General features: G+C 39.7%; 1 protein-coding gene across 2 annotated transcripts in view; it reads left to right on the forward strand.

Annotated features, from left to right (window-relative positions):
- Positions 1–20,681, forward strand: part of Stxbp4 (syntaxin binding protein 4) — a 154,148-nt gene that overhangs the window by 93,405 nt on the left and 40,062 nt on the right. For both annotated transcript variants that reach the window (XM_052193863.1, XM_052193864.1), the window contains one exon: positions 1,509–1,642. In XM_052193863.1, coding sequence (XP_052049823.1) covers positions 1,509–1,642 — 134 coding nt within the window. The remainder of the gene's footprint in view (positions 1–1,508; positions 1,643–20,681) is intronic.

Consider the following 20,681-nt stretch of genomic DNA (forward strand, 5'->3'; position numbering starts at 1 on the left):
ACTATACTGCTGTGGAAACAACAGCTCAGTAGAGGAAATCAGCCACACATAGTGACATCTACCTGTAATCCCAGCACTTGGGAGGCTGAAACAGGAGAATCTCTGTTGAGTTCAAGGTCAACAGGGGTGGGGGGAGGAGCTACAGTGAGGCCTTCTCTTACCACACAACAACAACAAAAGTGTCAGCATAGCTTTTTTTCTTTCAAATTTGGAATAATGTCTCCAGTTGCTGACTTCTACATTCATTTTAATGTTTCATTTGTTATTATGAAAATATCTGCCATTTTTATTGTCAACTTATAATTTATTTCTGTGGATTCTATGAACACTGTTTTAGTAAGGAGATTAAAATGCTCAGTAGTCATATTTCCCTCTTATATGTTATGGGTACCCCTCCATCTCATTTTCACTTTTACTAATTCAAAATTTTGGTATTAAGTATCAAGTTTAAAAATTATCAGTTAAAAGCCAATCTTTAAAATACTTTTTAGGGGAGAACAAACCATTTTAAATAGCTATAGTTAGCAACTTCTGCTGTGTCTTCAAAGTTAAACCCTGTTACAGTCTTGTTCATTCTTCTCCGTATACACTTCTGTATGAATATTGGTCTCAGCCATTCAACACAGACTGAAGGCTGTGTGTTTGAATTGGAGAAATCTTAAGTTGATCCTTGCGAGTTAATGGCCATCATGTTTAAGAAAATGGGTTATAGATGATGATTTATTTTCAATAAAGTCATCTGTCTTCAAGTAAAAGCTTTAGTGTAACTTTCTTAGGAAAATGTTGATCTTATATCATAATGCATTTATTTCAGATGGCAGTATAGTTAAACTCTGGGACACAAAACAAAATGAAAAATAATGAATAAGAGAGACAGAGACTGAGAGAGAGAGATTTACAAGGAAAACAGAAGGCTGGCAGGTTTGCGGGGAAGCAAGAAGGCTGACCAGGGGGAACATAACCAAAACTCATTATCTACATGTGTGAAATTTTCAATTAAGAAAATATATTAATAAAAGTAAAATAAAATATCATAGTAAGAAAATTTGTATAAAGCCTTTCAGCTGTGTGTAGTTAGGAACAACAAATGGGAGAATTCAAAAGATAATTTCTTAAGTAAATATACATGTACCATATTTACATTTAATATTACTATAAGCAATAGAAAACATCTGTTTAATAAACTCATATTTATATGTTTAATTTGATATTTTACAAAATGAAATGAAAAGACCAGTAAATAATTTAGGATGTAGGCTATCCTTCATTTACTTCCTTCTTACATATAAAGTCAAAGCATTTGTTAAAAGATGCTTATTTCCTGTAAAATAAACAAGTAAAATCAGAATTACTATTCTGTGTGATTAAGTTTTTATATAGCTCTATGAACATAATGTTCCTAGAAGTAGAAATATTTTTATGCAAACATAAAGGACACAGATTCAGGTTTGGCCAAGTGGGTGTGATTGTTGTGCAGTGTGCTCAAGGCCGTCTCCCTGCCCATGCAGTGAAAGAAGAGCCGTGCTCGCATCTCAGACTTCGCTTCCGCTGCTGGCAAGGAATGGACGCAACTTCTCAGCAACCCTGCTTCTGGAATCCAAGGAGCTTGTCAGATCTGTCCGCGCCATACTTGATATGGACTGTAAGTTATCATCATCATCGTCTTCCTCTTCCTCTTCTTCCTCCTTGTCCTCTTGCTCCTTGTTCTCCTCTTCCTCTTTCTCTTCCTCTTCTTCCTCTTCCTCCTCTTTCTCTTCTTCCTCCTCTTCTTCCTCCTCCTCTTCTTCTCAAAGCAGAAGAAAATCCTCAGTTCAGTTACTTTAATTGCATGGAATATATTTATCTACAGTAATATTGATAGCTGCTCATTAAAAATACTAACATGAGGATTCTGGAAAAGAATATTTGCTTTATTTAAGGTGCTCAAGATCTCAAGATGACATCAAACTGAAGACAGCTAATTAATGCATGTCATTACTTCTATTTTCTTACAAAGTATCTTTGATATTGGAAAATAAATATCAAAAAAAATTTTTAAAAAAATAATCGCAGTAGAAGTAGGAAGAGCAAAGCAGTTCTGAGGAAGGTTTTAAAACCACACCACAGGTGCCGGATCATCAAATGAGGTTGGATGGGACCTGGTGGTACAGGGCTCTAACCCCAGCACTTGAAATACTGAGGCAGACCAGTGCAGACCAACTTAAAAAGATGTCCAAACAACAATAGCATAGAAAGGACTGATGAAACATAGCCAGCCATGGTGCCTTATGCCTAAAGGCTCTTAGGAGCCGGAGGCAAGAGACATTCTGGGCTTTTGACACTAGACTGGGCTACATAATGGCTGCTAACAAGGACTAGGGTAAGTATTGAGGACCTTTCTCGCAAGACCAAACCAGAGACAAACAAAATAGAACAAACTATTGAAATAGTTAAGAAAAAAACATGAAGGGTGTTTAAAGAAAAAAAGATTACAAACAGGAACAACCAAAAACAGACTCTGTGGCGGTGAGCAGGGTAGTTCATGAAAGGGCTATGGAAAAACCAAACCAGTTCCCTGCTCTTCAGAGCTGCCAGCTTAGGCCGAGACAACAGCACTGTGTGGGAACTATGTGATGAGAACTAGAGACCTTTCAAGTCAACACAGGAGGAGCAGAACAGTTTCTAAGTAAGTCCCAGCACCTAGCCCAGCATCCTCAGGGATCACCCAAATCACTGGACATTTCTACATTCCCTCATTCATTCCCCCAGGCACTTCTGCCTCTTTGTGAAAATTTCATCTTTTAATAACTATTTTCAACATACAATTTGTTTTCCTGCAGTGAAAATTTATACATGATTTTCCTAACTCCTACATTATTTATAAAAGTCAATGATAACATATCCAAAGTATGAAGTAGAGAAGAAATAAGATGACTGTGGTTCCTGAGGAAACAATATCAGTAGGTAAAGTCTTTAGCCCAAGAGCCCTAGGCATTGTCACCTACACATGGAGTCCCTACAAAAGTGAGAGCTGTGAGTATAGATTAATATGCATAAGTTCACTGGCATCTATAACATAACTGTCTGAAATGGTGAGCAGTTCCTACAAAACTCTGAACACAGGGAAATGCAGTTTTTTATTGATTTACTCAGTGGTTCTGAGCCTGGAAAAGTTAAGTCATATTTAAACTATGCAAACATATTAGGGTGTCTAAAAACTAAATCATACCCCAGAATGAGGTTGCTTAAAATTTGTTTACGTGAATGTCTTATCAGACATTTGAAAATTATGAGACAGAATAACTCTTTGATCGTCAAGACTATCAAATGTATTTTATATGTTAGTCCAGAATGAGGTGTGACATCCTTCCTGTAAACATCAAAAGTGCACCCCAAACACTGGGGTCATAAATAATGCCTCGTGCATTTCCACAGATACCTTTGTGTGCACCGCACTCAAGCTGAGAACCTAATACTCACCAGCCCAAAGTCACCAATAACAGTCCTTACGTGGACAGAGCTGTAATAAAGATATTTTAGATGAAGAGAAAAAAATCAAGTAAATGAAGATAATATAATATTCAGAACATAACCACATGTTGCAAATAAAATTAATTATTATACTTAAAAACATGATATCCATTATAGAAGAAGCAATTGCTATTAAAGAAACCAAATCAGAGGAAGGTTTTTGAAAGGAATATTAAATGTCTCTTCCTATTATGAATATAATACCTATTCAAAAGAAGTTTTATAACAATTAAATAAACTTTGTATAAAGCACTATTTATATTAGATTTCCTAGCCAAAAAAAACATTTTTAGATTAATATTTTTGTTTTGAAATTATCTATTATGAAGCAAATATTTAGAAGTAACAATGCTCATTCAACAAGGATGGTGGCTGAGGCCCAAAGAAGTTAAGTAAAGACTGAGGTAATTCTTTAAACACTACATATCGGGATGAAAATTAGAAACCTCGATATACAAATTACTTCACTTCACCTTTGTGTCTGCTCTTTGAAATATATTACTTCACTACCGGGTTCTCCTTTCCAGTGTGAGGACACAGGTTAACCAGCTCATCTTTCTTCACACCATCAGTTAGTATAAGGCAAGGATTTATAAACAACTGGGACTTGTTTGTCTGACTTTTACACTTGAGGCTGGAGATCCCGGTTAGCTGAGGGTTCCAGATAGCTGATTCTTGCAGTGCTTCTCAACCTTCCTAATGCTTTACCACAGATCTTCATGTTGTGGTGACCCCAACCACAAAATTACTTTGTTGCTATTTTATAAGTGTAATGTTGCTTCTGTAACGAATAGTAACATAATCATCTGATGTACAGGCTATGTATATCACCCAAAGCAGTGGTGATATACAGATTAAGAACCACTGCTATAGAGGCATTTACTTTTCTAACACCATATTAGCAAACATGATAGCTTTTAAACTGCGCTCACTTCACAATTCTGAACATACAAGCATAAAAGGTACAAAGGAGAACAAATAATAAAATGGAACTTTCTACATAATGCTAATGTTATCGTTAAGTAGCCTATTAACCATTGCTCCATAACAAATCACCCCAAGATTTAACAGCTAAAATATTTTAGTATTCTGTCTGATGGTCCTGTTGAGTTGCTATGTGTAGCTGAGCAGGTCTTACTATGGGACTCTGAGGTAGTTACAGTCAGATATCTCCTGACATGACAGGCACCTGATGAGTCTACTAGGCTGGTCATCCAAATAGCAGCTCAGCTTGGGATTTTGACTAGAATACCTGTCTCTTTTGTACCCTCTCTAGCATGGAGGCCTTAGGAAGCAAAACAACATGGTGGCTCAAAGCTCTCTCTCTCTCTCTCTCTCTCTCTCTCTCTCTCTCTCTCTCTCTATCTATCTATCTATCTCTATCTCTCTCTCTCACACACACACACACACACACAGATGGTTAAATGAACAGAGGAGAAAGTGCATCTGCTTCTGTGGCTCAGCCTCCGAAGCTGCACAGCATTATTTCCACCATATTCTGTCCACCTGTGCAGATTTCAGGGACAGGGCTCAGGCCCCATGCTGGATGAAGAAGTCCCATGATCACACTTTAAAAGATGGTGTAGGCGGAATTTAGTTTTGTGGTTACCTTGAATAATCTAACTTTCCATATTTGAATATATCAGATATCAGTAAGTTAGTCATGAAGGCTGCATAACATCCTCCGTGTGTCAGTTAACATGTAGCATTTTTTCAGAACAACGTGCTGTCCTGGTGTCTGTCCCTTCCCTTAGCATCACTACCTGCTGTTTGCTTTCCTTCAGCATCCCACTGTCCATCCCATTCTTGATCTCTCTAACCCAGGAACCAAGAGCATGAAGGTGTTTGTGTGGATGACTGAATGAGTGGATGGGTGGATGATCAGAGGTCGAAAGATAAATAGATGGGTATGGAGGTGGGAATGCAAATGCTGGAGAAAGAGAGAAAGAGAATTTTCTCCTAATTGTCAAAATGTTAAGTTGTGGATATAAACCTGGCTGGTGAGCAGCATTGCTTGGCTTGATGAACTCACATTCACAGGACCGTTGGTAACTTTTGACTTAACAGATACATTATGGAAGATTGGAAACCATGCTTCTAAAATATTATCTGTTTACTTTATATGATGGATATATGTTTAAACTTTTATGTAGCCTAATACATTTTTTTAAAAAATAAAGTTATATATCAAGACAACATCATAGTTGGTTAGAGGATTTCTCTGTGCATCTTAGGAAGGGCTAAACCTCAATCACTTCTAATAAATATGTGTAGACTAGTGTTCTATGTATAAACATTTTTATGCCTGTGTGGAAACAGTCAAGGGAAACACCTGCTTACAGATAACCCACTGGCTCTTGTAGGCATTAATTTTAATCACCTCACACACATTAACCATTAGCTCTGTCAAACATGATTATTCAAAGAAAATATTTGAAATTCAGCAGAGTTTCTTTGGAAGAGAACAGGAAACCGACACGTGCACTTTTCATCCTCCACAAGACTGTGTGAGCTTTGCTGCTTAGGACCAGTGGTTTCTTTGCTGCTTTCTGTGAAGCATACTGTTAATATTGGCATGGTTTGTCAGGGTTTCCGGCCTTATAGGGCATGCCTCTTTAATGATTCAGAGAAACCCGGCTCCTTCGCTTTTTTCTCTAAGCAGTGGTTTTTTTTAATGTATATAACAGGAAGCAAGAAATGACTACAGTGAAGTAGCTCAGTCAGCCAGAACCCCCAACCTCATTTCTTTTGCCTTAGCTGTCTGAGTATTTCAAGTTATAATTTCAAATATTGACTTGGGCGATGGTTTCCATTTTCACTTAATATAAATGCATTCTAGGATGGTACACTAAAATTCTTCCTTGGAAACCTATAGGATAAGTTTTCTTGGATCTTTCATATTTTTTACAACTTGTAAAATTTATTATTATTATTATTATTATTATTTACATTTTTTTACAATTGTTATCCCCCTCCCAGTCCACCCTCTGACAGTTCTTCATCCCTCCTCCCCCTTCTCCAGCCCCCACCTCCACCTTACCAGACCTCCCCCCTCCCTTGGGCCTTATGTCTCTTGAGGGTTAGGTACTTCTTCTCTTATGAGGCCAGACCAGGCAGTTATCTTCTGTATGTGTGTCGGGGGCCTCATATCAGCTGGTGTATGCTGCCTGGTTGGTGGTTCATTGTCTGAGAGATCTTGGGGATCCAGGTCAGTTGAGACTGCTGGCACCCTCCTCCTCAGCTTCTTCTGTCTTTTCCCTGATTCAACCACAGGGGTACCTGACTTCAGTCCATTGGTTGGGTGTAAGTATCTGCATCTGTCTAGATAAGCTGCTTGTTGGGCCTCTCAGAGGGCAGCCATGCCAGGCTCTGTCTGTAAGCACACCACAGCAGCAGTCATAGTGTCAGGCCTTGGAGCCTCCCCTTGAGCTGGATCTCAATTTGGGCCTGTCACTGAACCTCCTTTGCCTCAGTCTCTTCTCCATTTTTGTCCCTGCAGTTATTTTAGACAGGGACAACTCTGAGTCAGAGTTTCTGACTGTGGGATACCAACCCCATCACTTCACTTGGTGTCCTGTCTTTCTACTTGAGGTGGACTCTACAAGTTCCTTCTCCCCACTGTTGGGATTTTCATCTAAGCTCCCTCTTCTGAGTCCTGAGTGTGTCTCACCTTCCAGGTCTCAGTACATTCTAGAGGGTCCCTCCACCTTCTACCTCCTGAGGTTGCCTGTTTCCATTCTTTCTGTTGGCCCTCCGGGCTCCACAGCTATTTATCACCATCCCAACACCTGATCTTTTTCCCCTTATTCCCCTCCCACCCATGTCCCTACCTCCCTCTGCCCTCCCGTGACTGCTTTCTTCTCCCTCCCAAGTGGGTTTGTGGCATCTTCACTTGAGTCCTTCAGCTTGTTAACCTTCTTGAGTTCTGTGAATTGTTTCTTGGGTATACTGTATCTTTTAGCTTATATCCACTAATTAGTGAGCACATACCATGCATGTCCTTTTGGCTCTGAGTTACCTCACTCAGGATATTTTCTAGTTCCATCCATTGGCCTGCAAAAATCATGATACCCTCATTCTTAATAGCTGAGTTGTGGTATTCCACGTGTAAATTAACCACATTTTCTCTATCCATTCTTCCATTGTGGGATCTTACATTTTAAAACCAAGCTCAGAAGACTGTCTGGGAGACAATCCTGAGCCTGTTCTAGGTTATCAATTCCTCTGAACTCCTGATGAAATCTCCCTTCCAGAAATGTTGGATCATAGGTATTTTGCATCCATTTTCAGAAGATTTCTGAAACCCAAGTTAGGATCCCATATGTAGCATCACTGTAAGCATGGCCTCATCAGAGTGCCTGTGGAGACAGATGTCAGGGTGTTTATGAATCCAGGAAGGCTTTGCTCTATAGAGTTCTGAGCGTCCCCAGAGGCGCTCCAGTGAGTACACAGCTGTTCATCCACTTCCATGGACAAATGATTTAACCCTTTGCTGCTCCATGTAAGAATTGGAGGGTTCAGTGAAATGTTGGTAAACTGCTGCCTGGAGCTGGGGATGTTGTTCCGAGTCTGGGAAAGGCTGCTGCTGAGGTGTGCTGAGTGACATGATGATTGGATACAGTATGTAAATTCCCTTCTGTCGTGTTCCATTGTTGTCTAGAGTGTCATTCAACTTGGATACACTTGGATGGGGGTAGATGAGGGCTTTTCTGAATATGAAGCATGTAACATTATTGCTTTTCTGTTAGAATGTAATCACCATGGAGAACTGCAGCAAAGTGTCTATGTCAGCCCCTTTCAACTGTTATTGGTACCATGGAGATCTTTGGACTGTTCTGTTGTGTTTAGTAAGACAGTAAGGAGGGAATATAGACTTCTCAGTTAGGACTGGAACCCTGGAAGTTCTTCTCCCAATCTCCATCACTGTCTTCATGGCCAATAACATGGTGATACCTCAGTGTGATCTTCGTGTGAAGTAACTGCTGCTTCATAGCAGTGCTCCTTGTTTGATTGACATAGAGATTGACAAAATTTTATGAAACAAAAGCAATTGTTCTGATTTAAAATAATTTTTAAAATGTCTTGCTGGGTGTTCCATAGGAGACCTTTAATAAAATAAAGACGATGAGTTTCCAGTGTGAGTATAAGGGCTGAAGAGATGGCACAGCTGCTAAAGATTGGCTTAGAACTAAAGGTGGAGAATCATTTAATTTCCCACCTTCAAGTTCTCATAGAAATGATAAATATTATATAAAACTGGGGAGACTACAAGGAATCCTCATCCCTTTTCAGGGTGGGGCAGATAGGACCTCATAGTGGGAAGGCAAGAAGGGCTAACCTGCTACTTCCTCTGTTGAACAACAGTAGTACTTCTGGGCAAACTGGGCCCTGGCAGGAACACACTCCTGGGTTCCAGACTGAAAGCCAATGAGTAAAGCACAGCCCAGCTGAGGGGCGAGAAACTGTTTTCACTCTTCTCTTGTGATAGTCGTAGACTTCCTTGACATCTGCAGACTTCCCCAGATTCTTTGTCACATAGAACGCAAGCATGTGCTTGTCTATTGAGAAGCACGGGCTGTGCTTTATATCAAACACACATGGGAGTCCACCAGTGCTGATGTAGAAGGAGGTAGCACCAAGTACGTGTGACTTTACACAGTCACATCTTGTCCAGCTACACATAGATGCTCTTGTGTAACTCCTACATTCACAGTGCAGGCACACACAGCCAACCCCCAGCCTAAGCTGGGCAGGTCCAACAGCCTGCTCAAATGTGTAGGACCAAGAAGTCCCTATATCCATTAAACAGTCAAAGCCAGGAGGAATATGTAACATAGTTTCATATATATCTCGATCAAGCTCTTTTAAACAGATGCATATGAATATGTGATTATTGAAAAACCCACTGCATTAAAGCAAGAAAACATACATGTCAAGACTTAGGGGAGTTTAGGACTCAGATTGTAGTTATGCTTCAGCCTTTTCATTCTGCTTGCATGCTTAAATTGGCACTTAGGATTGGGAGTGCACTTTAAAAGAGTGGGGGAGGGGTGTCTCCACACTATATCATAGCTGGGATCTTAACCCTTGCCATTTCACTCAACTGAGATGCAGATGGAGCTAAATTTTCTACCCCCACAAGGGCCTTAATGATGCTGTGCAAAGGAAACAAGGGGCATGAATCATTCCATAAAGAATACACTTTCCTGTCTCTTAAATTATTCATATATTAGTCACTTAAAAAATTAGGAGCCATCTGGGCCTGCCACTAATTAAAGTTGAAAGTAAACAATCAACTACAGGTGGGAATGTAACTTGGCTCAATATTCTTGAGAATACACACACACACATACACAAGATCTTTTAAAAGATCTTTTTTAAAAAAAATTAATGTTAAAAATGTTTTTAATGATTACATTTTAACTTATTAATCTCAACTATTTAGTATTTTTTTACAAAGAAAGTAATAAAAGATATATGTGTAAATATTTTGATTACAGCATTTCTTATGAAAATTATAAAGGTCCAACTGTTATAAATTGATAGACTAATTAAATGTTATTCAGCCAGCTGAAAATAAAGAGAACCATTTCTTTTCTCAGCACTGACCCTCTGATTATATATACTTGGCTCTGCAAGTATCCTGCATCAACTCTGCTATCTCTGTCATTAATTAGCAATCGTTTATCTCTACTGACTTAATTTACTTTTATTGCAAGTATGAGTGTCTTACTTGAATATATGTTTATGCACCATATGTGTGTCTGGTACCTACTACGTCCAGAAGAGGACATCAGAGCATCTTGAACAGGAGTCAAGGTGTTTGCAAGCTGCCCTGATGGTGCTGGGAACTGAACCCAGGTAGAGTAGTACAACTGGGGACCATTTAACCATCTCTCCAGCCCCATAATTAAACTCATAAAAGTAGGATGTCAGTTTAATATCTCTCTTCTCCTTATGTTCTGAGAAGTAACTCTAACACCTTAATCAAGTATCAAGAGCCCCAAGGACCCCCACATCCTTTCCGGGATCAAAAATCAATTCCAAGTAGATAACTTGTTTTGTTTTTTTTTTAAGTGTAACACATAGAGCATAAAAACTAAATGAGCATAAAAATGAAAGCTGTGTATGCCAGTTAGAAATGTTTCATGACATTGGAGAAAGACAGTGGTGGAACATCTTAAATACCTTCATGATTTTTTCCCTTAGATTACTCCCTTCTATCAGATCCCACGTTCATACTTCACATCTTCTCCTTCCAGTCCTTCAGTACCTGACACATCTTTATTTTTTTCATTACTGATAGCATACTTTTATTATTAGCCTGTTTTGTAAGAGAGGGGTTAAAAACCATGTTCCTTTAGTGGCTGTCAACTGTACTGTTTCGAATTGGCATTAGCTATCTGCCTTCCCTAAAGTAGTCACATGGGCTGTGTCTCCTGCTTCTCTTGGAAGTGGCCAAAGGGTTCAGCCTGCTAGGGAATATTTTCTCCTGTGACAGTGTCAGCTTAGAGAAAAGCTAAGATCTCATGGTAGGGTCCAGTTCTTCTCTGATGACTTCATTTTTCAGAGTCAGATATTTAAGACTGTAGATATTCATAAACTCTAAGCATCCAACAAATGGTAAACATATATTACATTGTATTATCAAAAAGTCTGTATAGTTCTACTAAAAAATGCACTGAATTTTATTTTAAACAATTCAATTATCTCTAGCTTCAAGGAAAACCATTTCATTCTGGGTTAAATTTTATTTCCATAATAAAAAAAGAAAAGAAAAGAAAAAAGCAAAGAGAAATACACACTCCTTCAAAAAGGCAGTCATTTAGATGAATTTCATTCTTTCACAAACTACTGAATGTCTACAATGGAACAGACACTAAAATGACAATATAAATCACAAAGTGCCTAAAGTATCATTCATACACTAGGCCTTGCTAGCTAGCAGCCTGTGTAAATGTAGCAGGTAAAGTTGTGTACACAAATGATCAAAGAAGTAAATATCATAATTCCAGAGAGTGGTAAATGTTACACACATCAGAAAACCAGCTGATAGGCTAGGTAAAATAACTAAACGGAGATGCTACTTAAGACTGGTAGACAAAGAAAGTCCCTTTGAAGAGGTAGGATGGAAGTCCAGACTCAACTGGAAGAAAAGCCCTGGAAGAGCTTCTCCAGCCCATGACAAAAGCTCTGGCAGGGGTAACCCGGAAGTGTCCGAGGGACAGTAAAACTTAAGTCGTGCACCCTCCCGGTCTGAGCAGGCAGATGAATAACCTGAGATAAGGCTGGAGATGTAGGGCAACCACTCTACATGACATGCATGTCTTGTATTTTAAGAGTCACAGGAAGCCATCGATGGTTTCAAGCAGCGATAAAATAATATGACCTACATTTCAAAAGTTTTGTGGACAATTCTTACACCGAAGTGTAATAACAAGAATGACGGAAACAGGAAGGCTAGTTGGATATAGTGGTGGGCGTGGGGATGGCAGTCACTTGGCTGGACTTGGAGTAGCAAAGAATACTTCATTTTAAAGAGATATCTGTGCTGCTCCATTGAGCATCAGATGCTGGAAAACCTGAAGTTCACTACTAATGTTTCAGCTTGGTAACTCTGGGCAGTACCTTAATGAATGCCCTAAAGTCCAGTAACAATGAACACTACTTGTCTCTTCTCGTCCTGGATCTTAGATAACTACATGCCTCCCTATTGACTGATCTGCATATCAATCCGTTGTCAAATATGTGCTGTTTTTCTTCAATTTGTTCTGAGAAATTGGATGCTGAAAATATCCAATACTATCAGATATGTAGCAGCATCTACCATTTTCTGTTGCCACATAGGAAATAAACATATACAGCCTTTGAGTCATAAAATCAAGAAACTCTCATGTTTCTGGTAGTTAATATATGGAACCTGTTTTCTACTGTGAGTCAGTCCCAAAGCTACCATGTATGATGCATTTTCATAGAAGATCATTTCCAGGAACATATTTCAAATCTATACTTTAATCATGTATACTATCAGTAGCCTCAAGTTATTAAGGCATGACTAGATCAGAGAGGTTTCATTTCTCTCAAAGGCAAGGATAAGGTTGTCAAGGGGATTGCAGGATGTACAGAGTCTAGGATTTAATCAAATAAGTCTGTAGACCCTAGGATGAATATGGCTAACAGACTTCCACACGAACTGATTTCAAAGAAAAAGGGTGAATAGAGACTGCTCCTAAGATCACAGAAGCCATTAGAAGTTCTATGGTGATAGCAGTAGAAAGAGAAGAATCACTCTTCCATAATTTTTTTCTCAAAATTAATTTTAGTCACAGAATGCCTGACAGATATGGTTTTCTCCCAAGATTTGAAAAAGGTCTCCATTCAAACTGAAGGCATCCTACTGAGATAATAGGTGTTCTCCAGGATTTATATGAGCACAAAGAATTAACAGTTCATCTAAACAGGGTGGCAACTGTATTAAAATGTTTTCAGTAACACCTTCATAATTGCTTAATATAATAAAACAGTTCAATTTAGATCCAAAAGTTCAGATCTCGCTTTCAGAACAATATTAATACTATATTACAAATATTATCTTTAAAACTAGTGTCATTGTTATAGAAGGTTTGCTAAGTTTTATAATTTACAACCTTATAATTTAACTGCTACTTTTATTTGAATACAGCTACCCTGTAGCTAAAGCAAGTTTATGAATATGCTGAGCAAGTGTAAGGAACTGAGTTCAAATCCCTAGCACCCACAAAACAAAACAAGGCATGCCTGTGTGGATTCTTGTATTGCTGGTGCTGGAAGTTGGGATTTTCTGGGAGTTGCTGGCTCACAGCCTAACTCAGGGCTTACTAAGAAACCCTGGTCTCAGTGAGCAAGGCAGGAAATGAGGAAGCAGGGTATCTCATTTCTTCCTCTGAGCTCTGCACACAGACACATATTCTTCCACTCATGTGCATAACACACACACACACACACACACACACACACACACATTAAAAATATGAAAAGATTAAGACTCAACAATTTACTTCAGTCAGAAGCTTAGAAAGGACAGTGTTTTAAGTCTCTAGGTTAAGTCCTTCGAGTGTGACTAGGGCACTGTTAAGACATTCTGTCACAACTGAATGGCCATTGTTTTTGTTTTTAGAACTGTATTAAATCATATAGTCTTACCATCATTGCAGCTAAGAGCTGGAAAGTTTGAGCTATCTCAGTATTCTAACTTCATGACTCAAAAGAAGGGATATCATCTTCATGGGGTCATCTCAAGGATTAAGGAGCTTGGTGTGAAAGTGTTTTCTTCAAAATGTAAAGCACTCCATAAGGCTGCGTTAGAGGGAAATGTTTTAATTAAAATCACTGACCAAAATACAGCTTGTCTAATTTTTATGACTTATATATAAATATCCGCGATACAGCAATGGGTTCAGTGGTGTTAGATCAGATACTGTATCTAATACAATGATGACTGTGGCCTTCTCAGAATGAATTGGAAGATTGTGTTTTGTTTTCCTTAGAAACTTCTGAACTTTTTCTTAAGAGAAATCATTTATTACCTCTGCAATGTAAAGCATCTCTTTCATATAAAAAAGGACTTAAAAACAGCACAGAAACCTCACAATAAGACAGAAGCAATGCCTGGGGGCCATGTTTGCAATATTTATAGAGCAATGGTTCTCACCTTGCGCGTGACAATCCCCTTTCACAGTGGTGGCCTGCGACTACTGGCAAACAGATATTTACATTATGATTCATACTGGTAGAAATATGACAGTTATCAAGTACCAATTAAATAATTTTGTGGTTGGGGGTCACCACAACATGAGGAACTGTGTTAAGGAGTCACAGCAAGTACATTTTACTTTTTGAAATAAAGACTTGGTAGAACAAAGTCACCCATCTTATATCCATCCATCCCTAACTAGATGTGTGGCACCGTTTTTTGGGAACTTTCTGGTTACAGTCTGTCTATGGAAGATTCTTTCATCTTTCAACGTAAGAGACGTGCCAGAACGTGAGTAAGGAAGGCCTCAGGTAAAGGCTCCCGGGAAGAAAGTTTGGATGTGAGTAAAGATGACAGAAATGACAGACAAGATGATAGAAATGGAGGTGAGAACAGAAGCCATGGCGAAGCAACAAGAGTAGACTTGGACCAGCCCGTGAACAGATCCAAAGCAGATCCGTCGCTAGCTATTGCTTGCCAGGCTGTCACAGTCATGTCTCCAGTGCTCTTAACCTGCTGCTCTGGTGACACATCTGGACACATATCACAGACTCTGTGAAAGACCAGTCAGTGCTTTTTTTTTTTTTTTAAATCTTGTTTTGTGTTGCCTTAAACTTATATTAAATGAGTTTGTTCTCATGTTTAGAGACTAGAAAGGAGTGGAAGCAATAATTCTAAAAAGTTAGCTTCACAGTATAGAATTACAGTCTCAGAAAAGAAGAAACAGTAGTGCACAAATCAAGGGAAGCCTCACAAAGTTCTTTGATGAACTTACATGTTTAAACAAATGCACAAAGATGGGCAGGCAGGCAGCTTAGATACTATAGCTGAGGCTAACTTGCTTATTAACACACTATTAAACATAGTTACAAGTAGGCATATTTAAAGTAGCAGCAAAGCAAGTGAATTCTGTTGTGACGTAGCATAAAGAGAAAAAGCCTTAAATCTATATTAGATTCCGTGGGTGGCTCCCGTGGCCTGTGTTTCCTATGTTAATGGTCTGATATAATCCCCTCCCTGGGAACGTGTTCAGGACATGTTGTCTGCTTGTAACCAGTAGAATGCCTTCCTGGTGACAGGACATACCTGATTGTATTGCACAGGACTTTAATGTCTGGTTTATGCTGGGCTTTCTTACTCCTGGAAGGGTTCAAAGAATTGAATTGCTTTGTTGGGAGACTCACAGGGCAAGGATCTGAGGACAGTCTAATGGAAGCCTTCAACCTTCCCGAGTCACACCACAGATAAACACTTACTCGTGCCCCACACACAGAGGAAGCCTTGTGAGGCCTTACAGAGAGGACTCCCCTGAACCACTGCCTGGCTCCCTCCCTGCAGAACATGGGAGCTCTGTGGGTATTGTTTTCAGTGGCTGCTCTGTGTAATGACTGATTACACCACAAAAGAAAGCTACACTCAGTGTCTTCTAACTCCTGAGTGAGGAAATGACCTTTCTAAGAGCAAACACAGAGTTCCTTGGGAATTCAACATTTTCTTCTATTGGAATGAGACTCAAATTATATTCGTATGGCTTTGAATCAAATTTCAAGTTACCCTCTGTTCCCCTTGACTCTCTGTGTAACCGAGGGAAGTGTGAGAGGAGGAGAGGGTAGCCTCTCAGGGTTTAATTAAGACAGCAGTCTCCAGAAGCAGACGGCCGCTGTTGCATGAGAAATGCTGTCATGAATCTTCCCCAGAGACACAGCTTCCTACCTCACCATGTGACAATGTCTCAGCTCAGTCCTCCAGCACCTGTCAGGGCACTTGACACATAGTGGATGCTCAGTGATTGATGAATAAACTCCTTAGTAAGTTATCTCACCCATAACCAGTAAAAAGGAACAGGTCACCTCCCCCTTCAAGGACACATCCTTCTTATAACCTGGGGAAAGGAAAACTCTTCATATACAAGGAAACAGATGAATTCAGTGTGCAAATACAGAAAGGACTGATTTGCTTTTATAAAGAAAAAGAATCTTAAAACCCTAATATGAAAGTGAGTCATTTCCCAGTTCTCTTTCCTTCTTCTTGCTCTACAGAGCTGTCTTTCGTTTTATATGAGCTCTGGCTGCAGAGCTAGAGGATGCTACAAGGTTGCCAGGCTCCCAAACGATACTGACGGGATGAACTCATTTGTCCTGTGTGCATCCTGTGTCTTCTTGTCCGACGAAGGCACAAACCTTTTATAATCTGACAATACTTGAAATGGCCCTATCTTTCATTCCTTTTGTCCTCCGAGTCCTTCTCTGAAAACCCCCACTGGAAACAACATTTTAGCATTATTCATTTGTGTTTGCCCCAGTGAGTGCCTGAGCTTTATACCTCATTATTAGCGATGTGTGAATTTTTAACAAATACTCTCTTTAATTATTCCTAATTGCTTTATTGGACATTGTGCAATTCAAATTTTCAAACATACTAAGCATCCATTAGTAATCATTTCTTGATATCTTGCGCTGGACAAGGCACCTGTGGTAGTCATTATAACAGATACAAGGGTAAAAGGAGCTATATGCTTCTCTCACAGGAAGCTAGCCATGTGCAGACAGAATCAAAGTGTTTATGAATACAATATGACTGTAGCATAGAAGAGACACTGAAGAGTTTCAGGTGTTCATGGATTTTAAAGGAGGGAAATAACATGTCTTCTATAAATGCTGTCACGGTTACCACAAACTTTGTGTCTTAAAAGAATACAAATATATTCCCATACAGTTCAAAATGGGTCTCTCGAGGCTAAAATTGAGGTTCAGGGAAGCTTTCTGCTGTTCTAGAAGTTCTTGAGGATTTTGTGTTTGGTTGGCTCGGGGGTTTTATCTTTTCCTCTTCTAGACTCTGGCTGCCTACATTGCCTGGCTCTGGCCTTTCCACCTTCAGCGCCAGCTGCCGAGTGGCAGCTTTTTGCACAGCACTTCTTCATTCCAGTGCTGGGCCTTCTCCTTCCAGCCCCCGACTGCGAGGCTCTTCCTCCTCACGCTGAGCAAATGCAGTCCTTCTAATTTCAGATCAAATGACCATCAGCCTGACTTCTTCGCATATGATATAACAGAGCCTCGGTTCTGTGGATTGGGGTGGGAACAGCTTCAAAGAGGCATTATTGTACTTACCCAGGAACAGAAGAAAGGTTCGTGGAGAGAAGGAGATGATCCCTGAAGGACAAATAGAATGGAGGCTCATACAGGCAGAATGTAGGAATCAGCTTGCAAAGGAAAGGAATAACAAAGTAACAGGATAAAATATAAGGTTAGAAACAAGGAAAAAAATGAAATTAATTTGCTTACAACTTGGTTCAGCAAATTATTTTTTAGGTTCAGTAACTTAAAAAATGGCCCTGTGTCTATGTTGCAACCACTCAACTCTGCCATTGTAGCAGGAAAGCAGTCATTGGTAATAATAAGTTGTTAGGGTGTGTTCCAGTAAAACTTTATTTATTAAAAAAAAATGGGTGATGGGCCACATTTGGTCCTAGACTATCATTTTCAAGCCTTCCTCTTCAGCACAAATAATAGAAAGAAGTAATTGAAACTAAGTTAGGAATTGGCTGTAAACTATTATAAACACCTGGCAAAGTGTCAGGAAGGATTTTTGTTTAGTAGACAATGAGGAGCTATTGGTGCTTTTGAGCAAAGAAGTGTAATTAGAGCTATGCTTTGGGAAGTTCTGTCTGCTCGGCAGTGGAGAGTTGAGTGGCTTTTACTTCATTTGCAGCCCTAACGGGTAATTGGTATGATGTCACTCTGACTGTATCTACTAGCCATAATCATCTTTGTGTAGTCCTTCAGACATGCTAAGCCTACTCCTATACCAAACCTATGGCCTTGGCCCTCCACCTGCCCAGAATGAAGCTCCCTCCTTCATTCCATTCCATCCTCTCGTCCCATGCCACCTTTTGATCACCATCATGACTGTCCGTCCCTCCATCTGCTCGCTTGCTTTTTCTCACAGGACTTACTCGCCACCCAATGCTTTATTTTCCCATTAGAACCTCTTTATCATCAATAGGGATACAAAATGTACCTTAGCAATCATCGGTAAGGACTATTGAATAAATATATCAGGAACTTCCCAGGAGTGGTTGTTTCAGAGCAAAAGAAACTGAAAAGAAACTGGGTTTTTTTCAGCTGGATTCATGGACGTTTCAAAATTGTTAACAATCAAGGATGTCAGAGGAGGAAAAAAAAGATTTTCAGGAAGAAGGAGCACAAGCCCTAGTAGGTGAAACACTGAGGACGTGGTGGATGTGTAGTATGTATAGTGAGGGTTGGGAGCAAGGTCAGGCTGTGGAGCTCTGGATGAGAGAAAAGGAGTATGTCTGTGCTAGCCAAAGCCCTGACACCCAGAGAATGGACGTGACAGAAGGAGACGTCCTCAGAGACAGCTCAGAAGAGACAGTAGAGGGGCCAGATGGGAGCGTTCAAGCTGGCAAAATGCAATGAAGAGCTGATTACCAGGGAGGGGATACTAGAGAGGAGAAGAGAGAATTCCTGAGGAAGGATTGTCAAATGCTGTGACCCAGAAGATGCGTGAGAAAGGCGGACCGAGAGTGCAAGCATTTTGACCTATGTGGAAGAGTCGAGTTCCTGTAGCTCGTGAAGGGCAGAGATAGAGTTCACCAATGTTGCTTCCAGTGTCAGTTCAATCTTCTGTGATTCATAAGGCATTTCAGTGTCTGCTGGGAACTTATTTATAAATATCAGCTGTGTAACTGTGATGTAAAAGTTAACAAGATGAAGGAAAATGTTATAGAATATTGCATATTGAAAAGCTGTGTTCCAGATGCTTCCATACATACAGTTCAAAAAGGGACAAAGACATTATTACACTGCGTATGTACATGTCACAATATATCACATATCATAAATATAAAAAGTAAAAAAGGTTTATAAGATTCACCTGAGTCTACACTGTGATTCTATAGCATATGCTCAAAGCTACTTAATTTTGACAAACCCCTGCCCAGGTCCAGATTCCTGGGACTCTAGAGAGCTGTGCTCTGAGAGCTGTCAACAAGTTGACATTCTCCGCATTCACACTCTTCTAAATTGAGAATTGCTAAGATAAGAAGGAAAAGCTTAGGCCAGCAATATTTTTACTCTTTCTTCTGCTGACATATGAGTGGTGTTAGACTTTTTGTTGAAAGATTACAGAACAGAATAAACCATTAGAAACACTTGGGCACAACCTGCCACCAAGGGGGAGTTATTGTTTGTCACCTTTGCTCCTTGCGTGCTACTTTTCAAACATTTTTATGGGGTTGTTGTTGTTGTTGTTGTTGTTGTTGTTGTAGTTTAGAGATATAGTGGCTAATAACTCAAGACCCAATGGCCTTCGTCAAAATCCTGCCTCTGGCTGTTAGGTGTTACATGATTTGAATGAGATCGCTAATTGTCTCTACCTCTTTCCACAATAAAGTTGGGAAGCTTTTCTGTTCCAACATGCAGGCAGAGTTGCCAAGCCAGGGAGGCGATTTGATGAGTCAAAGTGCCTGCTGGTCAAGTCTGACTCTCAGAGTTGAGGTCCCCAGAGCCCATGTGAGATCTAGATAGGACAGTGCATTCTATAATCCTAGCACTCATACAGTGAGATGAGATGCATGAGAAGGGAATCTTCTAGAAACTTGCAGGCAACTAATCCCAGTGTAAAAACTATAGCAGCAAACTAGAGATCCTGCCTCAAGTAGGTAGGAATAAAAGGACCAAACCCCTAAGGTTGCCCTCTGTGGCAAGTGCATGCCCTCACATATGAGTACACACACACACACACACACACACACACACGCACAAATCAATACTTTTTAAAAAACAAAATGAATCCTATCTTCTTCCAACCTTTCCAAACGTCACTCTACTGGTTTCCCCTTGTGTGCCATTTTGTTTATTTGCAAAGTTTTACATCTCATTTGTTATTTATTTTCTACTGCTCCCCTGGTACCCTGTGGCTTTGCCATTTTTCTTTATTTAAAATTACTATAAGTGAGTTTCATTTGCACATATAATCTAGATTAGGAGCTACCTTGGCTCCTAGACCCAAGCAGGCAGGAACCCAGAGCAGCATTGCACCACACCCTCATAAAGTCAGATATGGCCTGGGTCTGTTCTCAGACAAAAGGGATGACAAACTAATTAAGACATTTTATTGTCTGTATCAGAGTTATTATCCCAAAAATCCATTAACGATATAATGATATCCAAATCGCTGGATGGGCCGTTAACAGTGATATGTCCCTTGGGGATCCTCCCTGCACCGTGTGTGTGCTGTGCACAGCCGTGGCCATAAAAGTGGTTCTGAGACTAAGCTAAGTGCAAAAGTTCCACTGATGAAGATTCTGTGGGAGAACAGTCTTCTTCTTTTGTATGTCTCCTGAAAGGCTTATCATTTATTTTAAGCTCCATGTCTTTAAGTAAAAGGAAGATTAATAGAAATGACCTTGTTAGCCTTT

This window comes from Apodemus sylvaticus, chromosome 10 (assembly GCF_947179515.1).
Source record: "Apodemus sylvaticus chromosome 10, mApoSyl1.1, whole genome shotgun sequence".
NCBI lineage: Eukaryota > Metazoa > Chordata > Mammalia > Rodentia > Muridae > Apodemus > Apodemus sylvaticus.